This window comes from Bison bison, unplaced genomic scaffold (genome assembly GCF_000754665.1).
Source record: "Bison bison bison isolate TAMUID 2011002044 unplaced genomic scaffold, Bison_UMD1.0 scf7180017864215, whole genome shotgun sequence".
Classification (NCBI taxonomy): Eukaryota; Metazoa; Chordata; class Mammalia; order Artiodactyla; family Bovidae; genus Bison; species Bison bison.
This window is the reverse complement of record NW_011494787.1, coordinates 12067638-12089147: the sequence shown is the minus strand read 5'-3', so window position 1 is coordinate 12089147 and position 21510 is coordinate 12067638. Positions and strand designations below refer to the sequence as shown.

Below are 21510 nucleotides of genomic sequence, written 5' to 3'. Positions count from 1 at the left end.
GTGAGGTTCACCATGTTACTTTGCTAGAAGGCACCATATTGTTATGATGACAGTTCTCTGTAAATTTTTGTATAGATTCAGTGCATTCCCAGTCAAAATATCTTGACTTTGTGTCGAATTTGACAAGCTGATTCTAAACTTACATGGAAATTCAGAGGGTCTGGAATAACTAAAATAGTTTTGGCAGGGAAAGGTACAGTGTTGAGTACTTACTCTCCTTGGTTTCAAAATTTATTTAAAACTACAGTAATCAAGAATAGGCCTAAGGGAAGTTTTAGGGAACAATGAAACACAAGAGTATCCAGAAATATGTCTATATGTGCACAGTGAATTGATTTTCAGCAGAGTTGCTGTGGTAATTCAATGGAGGAAAGATGGTCTGTCAACCAAGTGCTAGAACAGCTGGATACCAGTATGGAAAAAAGATGAACTTCTACTTTTATCTTATACTATATTCAAAAAGTAATTTGATATGAAACATTAACATGAAAGTAAAAACTAGAACTATCTATCTTCCAGAAGAAAAGGGAGAGGAGCTTTGTGGACATTGAGGTAGACACCAGTTTCTTAGGTAATGATAATACTGAATTAACGATAAAAAATAAATACTGATAAAAGGTACCATTAAGAAAATACAAGGCAGGTGATGGACTGAGAAGAAATATTTACAGTTCCTATTATCTAACAAAGGACTTGTGTCCAGAATATATAAAGAAATCTGACAACTCAACTAAGAAGGTAAATAATGCATAAAATAAAGTTTGAAAAAAAAATAAAGTTTGAAAGATTTGAACCTATACTTCACAAAAGAAAATATTTGAATAACTACATCAAGTGTTATCATCATTAGTCCTCAGGGAAAAGCAAATTAAAACCACAAAGAGATACCATTACAGAAACATTAGAATGCTAACATTTTTTTAAATTGTGTCTCTTTTACATTGCTGACTGGTTGTAAAATGACGCAACCACTTTGGAAAACAGTAAGGCTCTTTCATTTGAAGTTAAACATACCTTTAACTATATGATTCTGCAGTTCTACTATTGGATGTTTTCCCAAGAAAAATGAAAACATATGTCCTAGGAAAGACTTATATGTGAGTGTTATAGCAGTTTTATTTATAACAGCCAAAGACTGGAAATGTTAAACAACAAAAATCCAAGTGAATAAATTAAAATTTCCTCAGTTTTATTGAACTGTAATTGACACACAGCACTTTATAAAAGGTGTACAGCATAATCATTTGATTTAAATACATCCTGAAATGATTACCACATAGATTTAGTGAGCAACTGTCTTTTCATATTGATATGACATTAAAGAAATAGGAGAAAAGATTTTTTCCTTGTGGTGACAGTCTCAGTATTTGCTCTCTTAACAGTTTTCATATGTAACATTCTGCAGTATTAATTAGTTTTATTGTGTTGTACATTTCATTCCTAGTATTTATTTATAACTGGAAGTTTGCATCTTTTGACCACCTTCACCTGTTCCTTCTCCTGCTTCCCACCTCTTATAGCCACAAATCTAAATCTCTTTTTCTATGAGTTCGTTTTTGAAAAATAATTGACCTGCAAACTATGTTAGTTCCTGGTATACAGCAGTGATCTGATAGTTCTACACATTTTGAATGGTCACCATGATAATTCTAGTTGCCCATCTATCACCATGCAAAGATATTAAATAGTTATTGACTGTATTCAATAACTATTTAATTATTGAATTATTTAATTCAGTAACATTTCATACTTGTAACACGTGTCTTGTAACTGAAAGTTTGTGTCTCTTAATCTCCTACACCTGTTTCTCTCCTCCCCATTCTCCCCCCACTGGTAACAACCTGTTTGTTCTCTGTATCTATTACTCCATTTCTCTTTATCAACTGAGTAAATTTAAAGATCAAATTGGTTTTATTCCATGATTCACGAATTGAGCAACATCCTATCTAGCAATAGAAAGGAACTGCACTGAGCTGTAAAAAAGTTTTTTAAAGGTAGAAATGGGGTAGGCAGTTGAAGGAAATTATTAGCAAAGAATGTAGTATTGTTTCAGGCAAGGGTCCCCCTCCTAAGGGCCTATTGGACAGATAACTTCACTAAAGCTGACCATGTAATTCAGATTGAATGGTTAAAGATTTTACTCCTGGGGGTGTTGAGACTGAAGTCAGGTTAGGTATTATGTCTTGGTCTGCTGACATAGGATTTGGCCTAAGTGACTTCATTTTGGGCCTACTATCTCCATTTTAACAGGAACAAATTATCTGTCAGCAGGATTATGGATAAACAAATTTTGGCATGTCTCTGTAGTGGAATGCTACTTAGCAAGAGAAGGCAGAGATAAGTGAGAGAACATACAGTGAAATTCAATTTTTATGAAATTCAAGAACATGAAAAAGATAAGGTGTATTAAAGTAGGTCCATGAGTGTTTGAGGCTGATAATGGGGAGCTGGCTGTGAAGTTGATTAAAATGTTTTGTATCTTGTAGTGGTTTTTACAAAGGTATATACATTTATTAAAGTGCTTATTGTATATACCTCAGCATTGATTGCTTTTTAAAGTAGTTCTTGCAGTCTGAATATTTGAAGGCCTCCTGCAGGAGTCAGGTAAAAGAATTTGTAGAAGTGCAGTCTTTTAAATCTCATCCTTTTTGCTCTTTCAGCTATATCACAGTAATTCTTCTAGAGAAGAAGATGAGAGTCTGATTGCTTTCTGAAATTTCTGTGGTAGTGGTCAGATATCACCAACAGCCTCACTTGCTGGGTTTTCTCACCTTCCTGTCAGCCACAGTCTGTGCCACCCACACAACAGAAGTCTTTAAAAGGGGTTTTAATTGGGAAGTATTAGTGTTTATTACTTAGGATGAGCAGAGCTGAGAGAAAGCAGAAAGAGCACATGAGAATTTAGATAGATTGGCATTCTCTATACCTGAATGTGTTTTAAAGAGTATAGAAATAGAATATTTCAGAAGAGAAGAACTTTTCTAGCTCAGTGAGCAATGAGGAGATTGGCCTACCTGGAGCAAAGAATTTGAAGACCTAAAAATGGAAAAGGATGAATTCTGGCGTAGGGAATAGTCTTTTAATTTTAAGGAATAGTATATATTTCTAAGGAAATGTTATAACTCATGCATTAGTTTCAGTTAGGTCCTATTTGAATCATAGCATAGATGGTAACAAGGAGCTGTTGGAATGTATTAAGTCTGAAAAGTGAAAGTGTAAGTTGCTGGGTCGTGTTCAACTCTTTGCAACCCCATGGACTGTAGCCTGCCAGGCTCCTTTGTCCATGGAATTGTCCAGGCAAGAATACTGGAGTGGGTAGCCATTCCCTTCTCCAAGGGTTCTTCCCATCCCAGGAATTGAACTTGGGTTTCCTGCATTGCACTCAGATTCTTTACTGTGTGAGCCACCAGGGAAACCCCAGCCTGGAAATTGTAAAATCAGAGTGAAAGAGGATTAATGTGATCAAAGAACAGAACCCTGTGAAAGTAGCATGGAATAGTCTTAAGGTCCTATAATAAAACTGCCTAGGTTTTAGTACCTGCTCTGTCATTCTAGAGCTTAGTTTTGTATTTTTTGTTGGTGGTGGTGGTTAAAAAACAAAGAGATTAATGTCATTTCTAAAGTCCTTTTAGTGTCTAAGCTATATGAGATGATGAGTGTTAATTAAACCTATTGTGGTAATCATTTCACAGTCTATGTATACATGCCGTCTAAGCAAGCACTTTTTCAAATACATGTAAAGCAAGCTGTCATGCTGCACAATGGTGTATGTCAGTTAATTCTCAGTAGAACTGGAAGAAAAAGTGAATGAAAGTTTACATGCAAAATTTTGATGCTGTGATGTTAGTGTTAATCATTGTCAAGTTTTGGTTTGTTTCACTGTATTGAAACTAGTGAGTGAGATAAAGGATGGATGTTGATTGTAATTATTTCTTTATTTTCTTTGTAGGGATTAGTCATTTCATGAGAGAGACCGTGAAGAACTGTAAAAGAGATGGATTTGTTCAGACCATTTTGGGAAGGCGTAGATATTTACCAGGAATCAAAGACAACAACCCTTATCATAAAGCTCATGTATGTTGAAATTTCTCTGGATTTTTAACTTAATATTTTAATGACATATACTTTTGCAGCAAAGACTGAACCCTGCTAATGTCTCTTTTAGAGACTAGCATATGAATTGGATCTTCTGTTTCATTAAGGACTTCTGAAGTGACGGTATATGCCCGTATTTGCTGACCACTGTCTTTAGGAGACTGATGTAAATATGTTCACTTAATAATATTCCAATTTAAGGTGTTCTGTTTTAGTAAGGCAGTTATTTATTAGCTTTGGTAATAAGTTATATATACACTTAATTCTTACACTTGCTAATTGTTCTTTGTTTCAGATATCATATACTAATTTGTCATATCACACCAGATTGCCAGTGTCTTCAGAGATTAGCCAGTCATTGAATTGTGGAATTTTTTTGTTCAATCCTTTTGTTTATTTTATTTAGAAAATACTGGCTCATCAGAGGTTACTAGGATACCCAAAATATTTAAAAATGCTATTTTTAATATCATTTAAAAGATTTATTGATGATATTTACTCTAATTATGACCAAAATCTCTTTGTGAAATCATTGGGATCCATAAAAGTATTCCATGTATTTTAGCATTTAAGTTCCTGTTATAATCCAAAGCTTCCTGTTTTAACTGGTTGTATTTTGCCCTTACCCCATACTTTGATGTGTCATTGCCCACTACACATTGTATGTAATGAAAATATCCAACCGCCAAATTGCTAAACTTCTGTCTTGAGCTACACCCTCTCAGAGCAGTAATGCTCTTAGGAACTATGGAGGAATAATTGGGTTTTTGTTACTTCTTCACTCTCTCGCTTCCCGAATATCCACATACTAGACCTCAGGTATTTGCCAGACTTTTACCATATTTACAACTATACTCACTGTAGTTGATGCACTAGGGAAAGTAAGTCTTGAAATATATTGGAAGAGATAAAGCAAACACATATATGTATAGTCAATGATCTAGGCTCCGGGAGGAGGTAGGACTTGAACAGATACCTGAAGACTAAAGGTTAGATTGCTGGGCATGAGAAAAAAAGATAATCACAAATGAATAAAAGTTTGGGTAAGGGTTGGCTAAAAGCCAATCTGATAGAAGTGGAGAATTTGAGTTGTCACTTGGGCATAGATAATTTTCTGCTGGTCACATGAAAGCAGCTATTGGAACGCTTTTAAAGGCAGGCTATTACTTGAAATCATTGGTCTTTTTGATTTTAGCCATTCTGGTATCTGAATCTTGGTACCTCATTGTGCTTTTAATTTGCTTTTTCCCTGATGACTAGTGATGTTGAACTTCATTTTTTATATGTTTATTGGCCACTTGGATAACTTTTTGTGAAGTATCTGTGCAAGTCTTTTTGTTTTTGAGTTGGCTGTCCTTTAATTGATTTATGAGAGTCCTTACATTTATAAGGCACTTCCCTGGTGGCTCAGAGGTTAAAGCATCTGCCTGCAATGCGGGAGACCTGGGTTCGATCCCTGGGTCAGGAAGATCCCCTGGAGAAGGAAATGGCAACCCACTCCAGTATTCTTGCCTGGAGAATCCCATGGACAGAGGAGCCTGGTGGACTACAGTCCACGGGGTCGCAGAGTCAGACACGATTGAGTGACTTCACTACTCGCTGGTGGCTCAGAGGGTAATAAAGCGTCTGCCTGCAATGTGGGAGACCCTTGTTTGATCCCTGGGTCGGGAAGATCCCCTGGAGAAGGAAATGACAACCCACTCCAGTATTCTTGCCTGGAAAATCCCATGGACGGATGAGCCTGGTAGGCAACAGTCCATAGGATCGCAAAGACTCAGACATGACTGAGTGACTTCGCTTTCACTTTCACTTTTACAATTATATTCCAGATATGAATCTTTTGCTTACATGGATTTATCGGTCTTTTGTATTATTGTAGTGCTTTCTATGATCTATTAAAGAAAGGTTTCTCTACCCCAATGTCAATTCTGTAGACGTTTTTGGTTCTGACTTTTAAATTTATATCTACAATCAACTAGGAATTGATTGTTATACATTTAGCGAAATTGAGGGTCAAGTTTTCTCCCTACCCCTACAGTTGTACAAGCTCTTATTGAAAAGACTGTTTCCTTCCCCACCTCACCCACCTCACTCACCTCACCCCTGCTCTGCAAAGTCACCTTTGCCAAAAATTAAATCTACAAATATGGATGTGTCGATTTCTGGACACATTGTTTTGGTATTTTGTATTTACTCATCCTCTAAGCAGTGCCATATTGTCTTCCCAGGTGGCACAGTGGTAAAGAATCTGCCTGCCAATGCAGGAGATGCAAGAAAAGTAGATTCAGTCCCTGGGTTGGGAAGATCTCCTAGAGTAGGAAATGGCAACCCATTCCACTCTTTTTGCGTGGGGAATCCCGTGGACAGAGGAGCCTGACAGGCTTCAGTCCGTGGGGTCACAGAGAGTTGGACACGACTGAGCAATTAAGCCTCCATACTGCCTTAGTTATACAGCTACTTTATAAGATGTTTTGATATATGGTAAAGTAGGTTTTCCAACTTGCTTTTTACCCTCTGCCTGCCCCCCCAAGAATATTTGCCTATTCTTGGATTTTCTGCATTTTCATATAAATTCTACGTAGAAGCAGCTTGTGAATTTCCATACAAAAACAAAACCCTGTTGGGATTTTTTAATTGCTGTTGCTTTGAGTTCATAGATGGGATTAAGAGATGTATTTATAAATTTGAGTTTTCCAGTTGATAAACATGTTATACATGCCCATTTACTTAGGTCTTTTAAAATTCTCTCAAAGTGATGTATAGTTTTGGGGAAGAAATCTTACAAGGTTTTTATTAAGTTTATAGCTAGATATTTGCAAAATTTAATACTCTTGTGAATGGTATCTTTAAAAATTCTTTTCCTTCCCTTTTTACATTTTTTAACCCTTTGCTGCTAGTATAGAAAGATAATTGTCTTTATTGTTTTTTTGTCTAGAAACCTTGCAAATATTACTTGTTAATTCCAAAATGTTATCTGTAGATACTTTCAGGTATTCTGTCTGCACAGTTATTACCTGCCCCTCCCCCAAATAGTTTTTTAACCACCTTTCCAAGTCTTATTCTTCTTTTAACTTTTGCTTGACTTACTAGGTAGTACAGTGTTGAATAGAGTTAGTGATAGTGAACATCTTTGCCACTTTTCAGATCTCAGAGGGAAATTTTAAACGTTTTACCAGTAAGTAGAACTTCCCTTTAGGTTTTTAATAGTGCTGTGTCAGAAAAAGTTAGTTCTCTTATATATGTACTTGTAGGCCATAGAGTCTCCATCACAACTACTCAACTCTACTTTACTAATGCAGATGCAGTCATAGACACAGGCTTCCAGGAAAACTTCATTTACAGAAACAAGTGATAGGCCAGACTTGACCTGTAGGCTGTAACTGGCCCACCCTGGTCTGTTTCTTCTTTAAATGTAATCTGCCTTTTTTTTCTCTAGGTTGCTTTCAATACAGTATTTTTCTTTCCTTGTGGTTTCCAGCAGGTATTCTGTGATGTACTTAAGTTTGCGTTTTTTTTTTTTCCTCACTTCATGTACCTTTGTGTCTGGATGTGTGTTAATTGATCCTTTTTGGTGTGCTTTAGGACTTCTTGAATCTGTACCTTGAGATCTTTTGTTGATTTTGGAAAATTCTTAGCCATTTCTTCTTCAATCATTGTTTCATTGAAATCTCTTCTCTCTTTCTGGAACTTGTAATACAAAATTTTAAAACTTGTCTTTAATTCCTCCTTTTCATATCCTCTGGTTGGTATTTTCCATGTTTATATTTCATCATGATTAATTATGGATATTTTCTTCTAGCTTATCTTTAAGTTGCCTAATTTGCAACTGTTGAGCTTTTAAGTTCGGAATGATCTAGAACTTTTCCAGCACCCCAGAAAGCCTTTTTATGCTCTTTCCAAGTCAGTACTATCTCCCCACTGCACACATACACCAAACTACAGAGAAAGCACAGTTTAAGTGCTTTAAGTTATATTATTTTAATATTTTTGGTGGTACAGTTTTTATTTTGCTCTTATGTGTATTTGATTCTGTGGTGAAATATTCAGTTTTGTATTTTCTTGATAGCATGATCATTTTATAGTCTAATAAGTCTGATAATCAGATCAGATCAGTCGCTCAGTCGTGTCCGACTCTTTGTGACCCCATGCATCGCAGCATGCCAGGCCTCCCTGTCCATCACCAACTCCCGGAGTTCACTGAGACTCACGTCCATCGAGTCAGTGATGCCATCCAGCCATCTCATCCTCTGTCGTCCCCTTCTCCTCCTGCCCCCAATCCCTCCCAGCATCAGTCTTTCCCAATGAATCAACTCTTTGCATGAGGTGGCCAAAGTACTGAAGTTTCAGCTTTAGCATCATTCCTTCCAAAAAAATCCCAGGGCTGATCTCCTTCAGAATGGACTGGCTGGATCTCCTTGCAGTCCAAGGGACTCTCAAGAGTCTTCTCCAACATCACAGTTCAAAAGCATCAATTCTTCTGAGCTCAGCCTTCTTCACAGTCCAACTCTCACATCCATACATGACCACAGGAAAAACCATAGCCTTGACTAGACGAACCTTTGTTGGCAAAGTAATGTCTCTGCTTTTGAATATGCTATCTAGGTTGGTCATAACTTTCCTTCCAAGGAGTAAGCGTCTTTTAATTTCATGGCTGCAGTCACCATCTGTAGTGATTTTGGAGCCCAGAAAAATAAAGTCTGACACTGTTTTCACTGTTTCCCCATCTATTTCCCATGAAGTGATGGGACCGGATGCCATGATCTTCGTTTTCTGAATGTTGAGTTTTAAGCCAACTTTTTCACTCTCCACTTTCACTTTCATCAAGAGGTTTTTTAGTTCCTCTTCACTTTCTGCCATAAGGATGGTGTCATCTGTGTATCTGCGGTTATTGATATTTCTCCTGGCAATCTTGATTCCAGCTTGTGCTTCTTCCAGTCCAGCGTTTCTCATGATGTACTCTGCATATAAGTTAAATAAAGGGCAACAATATACAGCCTTGACGTACTCCTTTATAGCATGTAGTTAATACATCTCATACTTGTGTTCCTGTAGTCTGTTCCTATTGACTTTTATTTTTCTTAGTTTTCTATAAAAACAATTGTATTGTCTCTTTACTGGGCTTCCTCCTACTTGTTCGGCTCTGAGCCCAAATGTTTGTTATCAATCCTCAAGACCATCACGTTCTGCTTAGCTTTTTATCTCAGCTGCCTCTTCGGCAATCTGTTGATTTCCCTAGGAAAAAGGGTGACCTCCATAGCTAGGGTCACATCTTTGGTTTCATTTCTCTCCTAGTTTTTTAGGTTCTGTAATTCTTTACTTCCTTTTTCCTGTCTGATTGTTTCAAAGAGGCATTTTCTGACCACCTTTTCTGGTTATCATCAGTGGGAGGGTTGGTCCTAATGACATAATCTCCCATTACCAGAAAGCTATGTATTTTTAATGTATGTGAAAATGCACTAGTGATGAGAAGGGACTGAGACTGGGACACAAAGCTGAGACTGCCAAGTTTTCTTATTTTGGAATAGTCTCAGGGAAATACAGTATCATGAGAATGAGGTATATATTTTGGTTTTATTTGCTTATGTCACAGTACAAACTAAGCCCTGAATTTCAGTGACTTATAATAAGAGGCTTTATTTTTAATTCATGTTACAGTTTGGTTCTGGGTTGACTGTGGCTGTGTTCTGCATTTTCTTCATTCTAAAATTCAAAATGAAGAAGAGTCCCTATCTGGAATAAACCCTCTTTTTCTGATGGTGTTAGATAGCTCCCAAAACTCCTTACATGTGCTATATGTAAGTTTTGCTAACATTTTATTGGCCAAAACCAGTTAAGTCCGTGAGAGTGAAAAACACTTTGAATCACATGGCAATGGATGGAGGCTCCGGACTTCACAGAGAAAGGTAGCAAGTTATCACAATAATAACAATCCACTACACGAAGGCATATGGCTTTAAGAAAGGGAGTAATCAGTAGAACTTTGAAATTCAGTCCCTCTTAAAACAGTGACAGCCGAGTGTGTTTAGGATGGATTCATCAGCATTTGACAAAACAAGTTATTAATTTTTTTTAAGTCTATCTCTTTAACCAGTATTTAATATACTCGGAGTTGGGTGTAGCCCAGGTGACAGGGAACTAGAGAACACCTCTCAAGTTACATAGATGCCTTCAGTGAGTAGACCATTCCTATCTTCTGAGCCTTTTGGGGACAACAGGAGTGGTAATCATAGACCAATGACACCTTGAATATTGACCTAGATCCCAGTTCTTGTAGCCCCACGATGATCACTTTTAGCAGCTATGGTTGCCTGCCAAGAAGCTCATGGCAGCAGTAGTTTCAGGGAAGTTCTAACTTAATACCTTGGGATTTAAGATCTGCATTTTCACCAGCAGCTAATGACTAGCTCCAGCAGCCCATAAAAAGCTCTGATTCATACCAGAGGGCTGCAGGCTTGCTGTGGCCAAACTCTATGTAGGACTAAGAGGCCACTGATGTGGGGGATTTTTGAAACATTCCAATTCTCATCACAAAGAGTGGTATTCCAATTATGTCTGTTTAGGATTAAGAGGAATTGTATTTTGAAGAATAGATTCTTTAAGGTGAAGTTTAGAACATTGATAAAATACTTTTAAAAATAATTTTGAACTTATAGATAGATTTTAAGTGTAATGTAGTTTTTACTTCCTGAGTGTTGAAACCTAAACTGAAGCAGTCTGACCTTCTTCTTCTGTTTAGTCTGTCCTCATGTGAATGACAGCCCAGAATCTAGGGCCCTGGATCATTCTAGTTATTAATCTTAGGATGAAGCTTATAGTTGATGTCCTGGGTTACATCTGTTCCAGATTTCCAGTCTCGTTGCACATGTGAGCACTAATCTGTGGACACTAAAAGCAGTTATGAAAGTATGTTGGTGTATCTGATGGAGTACCTGTTACTTGTTGTTTTTCATAGGCTGAGCGTCAGGCTATCAACACAAGAGTCCAAGGTTCGGCAGCTGATATTGTCAAAATAGCCACAGTTAATATTCAGAAGCAGTTAGAGACCTTCCACTCAACTTTCAAATCCCATGGTCATCGAGAGGGTTTGCTCCAAAGTGAAAGAACAGGTTTGTTCATAAATGTGGCCCCTGTTATAACATGGTAAGACTAGTTACATCAGAAAAGAAAAGGGAAGATTACTTAATTTCTCAACAGTTCTCAAACATTTTGGTCTCTTGATGTCTTTACACTCTTAGAATTATTAAGAATCTCAAGAAGTTTTTGTTTATGTTCATTATATCTACCAATATATACCATATTAGAAATTAAAACTGATAATTTAAAAATATTTATTAACATTTACAGATAATAATAAACCCACCTTGTGTTAACATAAGTAACATAGTTTTTATGAAAATAATGACATTCATTTTTTTCACAACCAAAAAAATTGGTAATGAGTGGCTCTATTTTACTTTTCTGAAAATCTCTTTAGTGTCTGGCTTAAGAGAAGACAGATTCTGTTATATATTTTTGCATTCAATTTGTAGCCATATTTCCTGTTCTGTAACCTCTGGAATGGAAAACCCTCTGTAGAGTCTAGGATGATAAATGTCCCGGTTTATGGGAGACCGATGGTTTCCCATGATGTGGGACTTCCAGTGCTGAAACCAGCATAATTGGTCACCTTACCTTACTGTATACTTATGAGAGAAGGAGATCATAAAAGGAAAATACTCCTTGGAGTTCCCTGGAAACACTTTTTTAATTTAAGGTGTGGTCTGTGGACCGAAGACGATCCCTGAGACCCTTTCAAAGCATCTGCAAAGTCAAATTATTCTCTTAATAACACTCAGAGGTTATTTTCCTTTTTTAGACTTCTTCTCTCAGGTGTGCAGTAAGGGTGACCAATTATCCTGGTTTTAGCACTGTAAGTCTCTACATAGAAACCTTAAAAAAATATGTGTATATATGTATGTATATTTATATATATATATATATATATGTATGTATGTATGTGTATATATAAAACAAAGTAGTGAAACTGTCCAGAAATAAACTATAAATTTATGGTCAATTGATATTCAAAAAAAGGAACATGTTTCCTGTTCATGACCTTCCTTGAACACATGTACACATTCACACTTTTGTATTTGTAGAAAGAGGATATATGGTCAAAACTTATTTGGGGCAATAACATTGTACTGTGTGCTTTGGAGAATTTAGGAGGAAAGTTATCAACCTATGTTTGAATTTTAAATCTGCTAAGGAATGGAAGATAGGATATGTGACTGAAATAGTTACATGACTTTTCACAGCAGAATGATGCAGTGTCCAAATGAAGGTATAGATAGTATCAAGCTTTAGAATGAGTGGAAGACAATGTGGAGATGTCATTAAGAATGACTTCATTGTGTAATGCTGAGTTAAAGGCAGTAGTAGGTCAGGGAGATCAAAGGAAGCTGAGCCTGAGGAAGCTGACCTCACAGGGAACAGGAGGACCATGGCATTCTGTGTCAGAAGCTGAAGAAAGCAAGGGAAATCAAAAAGGACAAAGGTAGAGTGATCAGAATGCAGAAAAACTAACTCATCCAGACAGCCAATGATGCAAGAAAAGTGGAGTCCAATGGGGCAGATCAGATTTAAGCAAAACTGGCAAACATGCACAGCCTTTGCAGCCCTGGTATGGAAGCAACTTGCCATGCATCATCTGCCTTAGCTGTCTTACCCTGTGAGAGCCACCTCTGAGAAAATTTGGGCTGCAGGTAGTGGGAGTTAAAGAGTTCTCTGAGGGAAGTACCAGATACTGAAGGAGATGGTTTCTGTGCTCTCCTGAAGAATAAGGAAATTTGGATGGCAGAAAGGAAGGACTGCTCTGAGAAATGGGCAAACGATGAAAGGGTGTTATTCCAAAAGTATTAATGTTGAAGCTTATTTTGGTGATCAGAGGGGCATAATCTAAACCACTTGGCCCACTAATTAGGAAATAGTGACTGAGTCTAGATTTTTAACCATTTTTGTATTCATGAGTTATTTTGAGAACCTGCTGAAAGTGTATAGATCGTCTCTACAGGAATTTGTATGTTCTCTGAAGTCCACAATTGGACACTGGGTTTAGAATTCCTAGTCTAGAGTGTGTGCTCCAATTAGGGACCAGTTTTACCATGATGACACTCTGGCCAGAAAAAGACATCATCAGGGAGTGTCAGTCAACTCCATTTATTGACATCTTTGTTAGAGTTCTCATTTCTGGGAGGAAGTCAGTGGAGATTTGAATTTACCTGATAGGCGGGCTAGGTGGCAACCAGCAAGTAGTTCTTTTCTTGATAGTTCCAAATTTTATGTGTTTTACTCTCTTAATTATAATTTCTCAAGATTTCTTAAATCTCTCTTTTAAAAAAACTTCCCCAAAGCCCAGTGACCTATTTACTGATCAGTTTTGCTGCTTTTTTCATGGATTAGGATTGTTGCCAAAGAAAAAACTGCAAGGGATGTTCTGCCCCATCAGAGGAGGCTTCTTTATCCTTCAGCTTCATGATGAACTCTTATATGAAGTGGCAGAAGAAGACGTTGTTCAGGTATTTTTGCAGTGTTTGTATGCATTCTGTAGAGAGCTAAGATACTAGGTCAGGCTAAGATACATGAGATTTCTGGAACCATTCTCTAGCCCCAGGATGGCTATAGAAAAGTAGAAATCTTAAGGGCAGAGAAAGAGCTCAGAGTGCTCAGCTTTAAACCCATTTTAAAAGAAATTCATGATGCAGGAATATTTTTGTCTGTGAGAAGTTAGATGAGAATTTGGAGTCTTTCCCTGAGGTTTTCAAAGCTCTGAGCATTCTAGTAAACCTGGCAGAGCTCCAGTTCCTCAGTGCAGACTAGTGTGGGATGCTGGCTTTTTTCTGGCTTAGAGAGAAGAGCTCCTGTCGGCCTTATCACCTCAGTGGGTGGGCTGGCAAAGATTCTTTGCACAGAGTTTGTTAACCTCTTTTTCTTCCTTCTTTTTTTTTTTTTCTTTTTTTAGTTTTGTTTTCTTTGTTAACCTCTTTTTTATTTTTTTGTAGGTAGCTCAGATTGTCAAGAATGAAATGGAAAGTGCCATAAAACTGTCTGTGAAACTGAGAGTGAAAGTGAGGATAGGTGCCAGCTGGGGGGAGCTGAAGGACTTTGACGTGTGATTGTAGGGAAGCCTGGTATAGGTAAAATCACAAGGAAAGAACAGAGATTGCCCTTTCACCTACTTTATGAAAATAGAAACCCCCTCAAGTCTTGATGAATTTAGGATAGTAATTTTATAGTGAGAGTTTCAAAATGTGTATCAGATTTTAATCCTCTATAATGTAAAAAAACTACTTGAGGCAAAATATCGAGTTTAATGTTTATATTCACTTTCAAAAAGAGTATCTGTGAAATTGCCTTTTATAGTTTACTGTGGCTTTAAACAGTTTCAGAACACATGCTTGAAATTATGTACTTAGCACTTTGGGTCTAATCTGCCTGGTTGAGCATGAAGAAACATTTCTGCCTCAGGGGCATTTTCATCCCAACCAGGATTCAGACACTTGGAATACAGCAGGAGCTAGAGGCAGATAAGGATTTGGTTTAACATAAACCACCAGGGTTAGGTGATGTGTGTGATTTTCATCCAATATGAGTGTAAGACTACTGAAGTAGTATTTTAAAACAGCATTGGCAAGTAAATTAAGAATTCTATAACGTGGTAAGACTTGATATGGATGTAGTCTAGGTATGGATTTTCATGAATTGCCATTTCTTCTTCCTTTTCCTCTTGTAATTCATACAATGACTATATTTCTAATACTTAGGTATTATAAAACAAGCTACAAGCTACACCTCTCCAAGAAGTATTCTGATCTGTAAGATCGTATGTTTATATTGCATTATAAGATAACACTGCCAGAGAAGATAACGCTTCCTCTAATCAGTCCCTTACTGCCTCTTTCTCTGTGGCATGGTGAGAATACTCATGATAAAAGATTGTACTTTATAATCCCAGTCAGAGCTGAATAACCAACTTTTTTTTTCTGTTAATAAAATTAATTTATTTCAGACTTTATATCAGCAGTTCAGTTTTTAAAATTGTGTTTGGTCTAAGCTTCAGAAGCTTGTGTATCTTATTTTATAATTGCTCACAATGTCTGTGTAACAGGAAGTGTTTATTATATTCTCAATCAGTTATTAAAGGGCTTTTTGATGTTTGTTAATCACAATTGTAAAAGACAGTTGCTTTATAAGCAAAATGTAATACACTATTAGTAGTTGGATATTAGTGCACATGATCGATCCTCAGACATTTTGATGGTTGGGGGAAGTGGGCAGAAGATGACAGAGGTAAGAGGAAAGTTACATCATTATTTCTTGAGTTTTTTCCATGTTTACCTGTACCATGTTTCTTAGAAAAGCTGTAGCGCTGTTGGTAGTCTAGTGGCCTTGAAAATCCAGCACAAGAGAAACCTCAGTCTATTTATGTGAGTGTTCTTCAAATATGAGTGGAGGTGTATGGGTCATGTCCACCTCATTTTCTGCAGTCATGGCTCTGCATTTGTGGTTTTCTTCATCCTTTTTGACCTATCAGCTGAACTTAAAAAACAGGCCCTCCTTGCTTTGTGAGATTCGGTTATCGAAAAATTCCAGTTTCCCTGGCTTACTTACGTAACACTAGTGTCCCTGCAACACAATTCAGATATCAGTTGACATGGTATATTAACTTAGTAATTGCATAAAGTTCAAACTTCACTAATAGCTCTTCCGTCCACAAATCACTATGTTAATTCTAAATGCCCTTTGTGGTAGGTAGAATAATTCTTGTTCCCTCCCCAGATGTTGATATCCAAATTCCCAAAACCTGTGAACATATATCACATGGCAAAAGGACCATCACTTAATGTAATTAAGTTAGAGATCATGAGATGGGAAGATTATCTGGTTAATTTCAGTATGAACACAAAAGTCTTTTGGAGAGGAGGGCAGATGGTCAGAGTCAAAGGAGAAAATGTGACAGTGGAAACAGAGTGAGATTGATCATTGAAAATACTTCATTGCTGACTTTAAAGATGAAAGAAGGAGCTGTGAGCCAAGGAATGCAGACAGCCTCTAAAAACTGGAAAAGGCAATGGAATGTACAGCCTCCAGAAAGGACAGAGCCCTGCCAGCACCTTGATTTTAGCACAGTAAGATCATACTGGAGTTCTGACCTCCAGAACTGTAAGATAGTAGTTTGTGTTTTTGTTTGTTTTTTAGTTTTATTAAGATATAATTGACATGTAGCACTGTATAAGTTTGTGTACAGTATAATGACTTGACTTACACATATTGTGAATGATTTCTACAGTAAGTTTAGTTAGCATTCATCATCTCATTTAGGTACAAAAAGTGTTTTTTTCCTTGCAATGAGAACTTTTAGGCTTTACTTTCTTCAGTTCACTTCAGTTCAGTCACTCAGTCATGTCCGACTCTTTGCGACCCCATGAATCGCAGCATGCCAGGCCTCCCTGCCCATCACCAACTCCTGGAGTTTACCCAAACTCATGTTCATCGAGTCGGTGATGCCATCCAGCCCTCTCATCCTCTGTTGTCCCCTTCTCCCCCTGCCCCCAATCCCTCCCAGCATCAGAGTCTTTTCCAATGAGTCAACTCTTCGCATGAGGTGGCCAAAGTACTGGAGTTTCAGCTTCAGCATCAGTCCTTCCAATGAACACCCAGGACTGATTTCCTTTAGGATGGACTGGTTGAATATTACTTTCTTAGTCGCTTTCAAATATACAATCCAGTACTGTCAACTATAGTCATCATTACATCTCTACTTTCTATATATAAAATGCTGTTTTATTTCTTTTTCTTGCCTGATTTCTAGTACTAGGACTTCAGGTACTATTTTTAACAGGAGTGGTTGAGAGTGGACACCCTTGTCTTAGTCTAACTCTTGGAGGGAAGGCTTTTAACCTTTCACTATTGAGTAGATTTTAGCTTTGGGCTTGTTATATATGGCCTTTATTATGTTGAGGTACACTCCTTCCATACCTAAGTTATTAAGAGTTTTTATTATGAACAGATGTTGAATATTGTCAAATTTTTTTCTGCATCTATTAAGATAATCATGATTTTTATCCTCATTCTGTTAAAATGGCATGTCATGTTTATTGATTTGCGTGTATTGAAACGTCCTTGCATCCCAGGTATAAATCTCAGTTGATTATGGGCTATAATTTCTTTACTGTGTTGTTGAATTCAGTCTGCTAGTATTTTGTTGAGGATTTTTGCATCTGTATAAATCAGAGATACTAGCTTGTAATTTTCTTCTCTTGTAGTGTCCTTTTCTGGCTTGGTATCAGGGTAATGCTGACCTCATAAAATGAGTCTGGGAGTGTTCCCATCTCTGATTTTTTTGAAGACTTTGAGAGGAATTAGCATTAATTTTTCCCTAAACGTTTGGTAAAATTAAACAGTGACATCATCTGCTCCTGGGCTTTTGTTTGTTGGAGGGTTTTTTAAATTACTGAATCAGTATTCTTACTAGCAATTACTTTGTCCAAATTTTCTAATTTTCATGATTCAGTCTTGGTAGGTTTTGTGTTTCTCATAATTTTTTCATTTCTTCTAGATTACCCAGTTTGTTGGAATACAGTTGTTCATAGCCTCTTACGATCCTTTGTATTTCTGTTACAAACATCATTTGTAATGTTTCCTCTTTCATTTATATATTTTTAAATTTATTTTAATTGGAGGCTAATTACTTTACAATATTGTAGTGGTTTTTGCCATACATTGACACGAATCAGCCATGGGTGTTCATGTGTTCCCCAACCTGAACCCCCCTCCCACCTCCCTCCCCATCCCATCCCTCAGGGTCATCCCAGTGCACCAGCCCTGAGCACCCTGTCTCATGCATTGAACCTGGACTGGCAGTCTTTTCACATATGATAATATACATGTTTCAATGCTATTGTCTCAAATCATCCCACCCTCGCCTTCTCCCGCAGAGTCCAAAAGACCGTTCTATACGTCTGTGTCTCTTTTGCTGTCTCGCATATAGGGTCATCATTACCATCTTTCTAAATATATGCATTAGTATACTGTATTGGTGTTTTTCTTTCTGACTTGCTTCACTCTGTATAATAGGCTCCAGTTTCACCCCCCTCATTAGAACTGATTCAAACGTATTCTTTTTAATGTCTGAGTAATATTCCATTCTGTATATGTACCAGAAGTTTCTTATCCATTTGTTTGCTGATGGACATCTAGGTTACCTCCATGTCCTGGCTATTATAAACAGTGCTTCGATGAACATTGGGGTACACATGTCTCTTTCCATTCTGGTTTCCTTGGTGTATAATTTTGTTGATTTGGGTCCTCTCTCTTTTTCACTTGGTTAGTGTAGGTAAAGATGTGTCAGTTTTCTTTTATCTTTTTAAAGAAGCAATTCTTAGTTTTTTTTAACCTTTTCTATTATATTCCTGTTTTCTGTTTCATTTATTTCTGCTCTAATCTTTGTTAAATTAGATTAAATCTAATCTGCTAAATTTGAGCTTAGTTTGCTCTTCTTTTTCTAGTTTCTTGAGCTGTGGAGTTAGATTGATTATTTGAGATCTTACTTTTTCTTTTTAATTAAAAAATATTTTATTGCTAAAGAATGCTAACCATCATCTGAGCCTTCAGTGAATTGTAATCTTTTTGCAAATGGTAATGTCAAAGTTCATTGATCACAGATTACCATAACAAACAATCATAATGAAAAAAAATTGGAAATATTGAGAGAATTATCAGAGACACAAAATGAGTAAATATTGGAAAAATGTATCAATAGACTTGCTTGATGCAGGGTTGCCACAAACATTCAATTTGTAAAATATACAATATTTGCACGTCTTTTTTGTTTCTTAATGTAGGTATTTATTGCTGTGAATTTTTCTTCTTAGAACTAGTTTTGCAACATCTCATAAATTTTATTTCCATTTTTATTTTTCTCAAGATTCTCTTTTATTTCCCCTTTAATTTCTTCTTTGATCCATCAGTTGTTCAGGAGAGTATTATTTAATTTCCTTGTAGTTGTGAGTTTTCTGGGTTTTTTTTCCTGTTACTGATGTTTAGTTTCATACCATTGTGGTCATAGAAGATATTTAGTGTAATTTCAGTCTTCTTGTGTTTATTAAGACTTGTTCTGTGGAAAATGTACTACTTGTGCTTGAGAAGAATGTATATTTTGCTGTTATTGGATAGAAAGTTCTGTCTATGGCTGTTAGATCCGTTTGTTCAAATTCACGGTTTCCTTAATGATTCTTTTTGGATGATATATCTGTTGTTGAGAAAGTGGGGTATTAATGTCCCCAACTATATTTGTATTAGTGTATATTTCTCTGTTCAGTTCTGTTAGTTTCTGCTAACTGGATGTGTAAATATTTACAGTTGTGATGAACTTCTTTTTGTATCTTTTTGTAATGACTGTTTTTTGTCTCTTTATCGTATTTACATTAAAGTCTATTTTGCCTGCTATGTATAGATCCCCTGCTTTTGGGGGTGGAGTAGTGGAGGCATTTATCATTTGCTTGACATATCTTTTCCCATCCTTTTTAGTCTATGAGTGTCTTTAAGGCTAAAGTGAGGGTCATATGGTGTTCTTGTTTTGTTTTTTTTTAATCCATTCATCTTTCGATTGGATAACTTAATTCATTTACATTAAAGTGATTATTGTACCCCAAAGTCTTCTGGTTAGGCAGGACTGGGAGCTACACTGAGCAGTGAATGGAGCTATGATGCTGCTCCCCTACCTGGACGGGGAGGTGGAGGGTGAGGGGAGGAAGACCAGGCTCCAGGACTGGAAGGGATCTTTGTTTGAGGTCCCAATTCAGGCACACGTGCACCTTACTGATTCCCTAGTTAGATTTCATCACTGTCTTGGCTCTGCAGACTAGCAAAGCCACTAGTTGGGACTACTACCTGGGCATTGTAGGTAGGACCTGGGTCTGTAGGATCTGAGTGCTCGTTGTTGCAAGCCCCTCCACTTCTTCATCACAATCTGATTCCCAGAGACAAGCCCTGCAGATTCCCTTGTTATTCTCATGAAGCAAGACCTGAGTGGGACTCCCAAAAAGGGACCCAAAACACTAGAACAGCTGGATGTCTACTGGGATCTCTTTTCTCACTGGGGAAACTGTAAGCTCAGGGGAGACCCATGCTGTGCTGGCGTAGGGTAGAGGCCACGCGGTCAGCATGTACCATCTCTTTTGATCCTTCTAATGTGGTCTGTCTCAGTCTGTGTGGTACAGTGGGTGCTTTATTCTCACCCATCATGCTCTAGGATTTTCTCAGCAGTGTCTTATCCATGAGTAGTTTTCCTCATGAGGAGGAGTGCAGTTGGGCATGACTTATGTCACTATCTTGGTGACATCACCCCTAAATTTGTTTTGTTTTAAGCCAGTAAGTTTGTAGTCACTTTTTACAGCAAGAATTGGAAACTTAATACATGCATCCTAGTGAGTTACCAGTTATATCACTTCTTTCAAAGTTCGTCCATGACCGGTCACTGCACATCTGTCATTCACTTTACATACAGACAGTAAAGCATGTAACAATGTTGACTTGGGTTTCCCTGGTGGTTCATATGGTAAAGAATCTGCCTGCAATGCAGGAGATCTGGGTTTGATCCCTGGGTCAGGAAGATACCCTGGAGAAGAGAATGGCTACCCACTTTTGCCTGGAGAATTCCAGGGACAGAGGAAACTAGTGACCTACAGTCCATGATGTTGCAAAGAGTCTGACATGACTGAGTGACTAACACTTTCAATGTTGACTCCTGGCCTCCCAGTGTTTAAATTATGTGATATTTTATAAGAATAGTTAACCAGAAGAATAATCTGGCTAATTAAGATACAAGTACACCAGCAAAATGAAAAATGATAACACTGTAAAGTGAAATTCAAATTGGACATAGAGTTAAAGAAGTAGTTGACTGGAAGTATTGACACTGATGGCACTGTAGATACCCTATATATGCAACTTGAAAAACCTAGTGAAGGCAAAATTATCAACATAATTGAGGGAAATGGTTGTCCTTAAAAAGATGAAGATATCCTAGAGAAAGTGATTCTAGCAAAAAACTTTATCACTTATTAACCTACAGATTTACTGTAATTTCAATCCGTCTCAACAGGAGGTTTTTTTTGAGATAGATAATATCCTGAAATTCACCTACAGAAAAAAACTCAATACCTATTAAACTAAACTAAAAAAGATCATTAGGACATATTATAAAGATTGTAGTAATTTAAGAGTTTGATAAGGACATAGAAATAGAGATTATTTGGGCAGACTGTTCATTTGCTATAAAAGGAAAAGAGTGTTTTTAAATGCAAGTAAATCAATAAAATCAAAAATATTTTTATTTTTATAAGTTTATTTTGAAATAACTTCAAACCTAAATAA

General features: G+C 37.0%; 1 protein-coding gene across 1 annotated transcript in view; it reads left to right on the top strand.

The window, feature by feature from the left end:
* The window catches only part of POLQ (polymerase (DNA directed), theta), a gene marked incomplete at its 5' end in the record, with an annotated part of 107105 nt that extends 90534 nt beyond the window's left edge, over window positions 1-16571 (top strand). Inside the window, 4 exons of the mRNA XM_010845421.1 lie at window positions 3950-4074; window positions 11048-11201; window positions 13537-13652; window positions 14136-16571. Coding sequence (XP_010843723.1) covers window positions 3950-4074; window positions 11048-11201; window positions 13537-13652; window positions 14136-14249 — 509 coding nt within the window. The remainder of the gene's footprint in view (window positions 1-3949; window positions 4075-11047; window positions 11202-13536; window positions 13653-14135) is intronic.
* Window positions 16572-21510: the final 4939 nt, after the last annotated feature.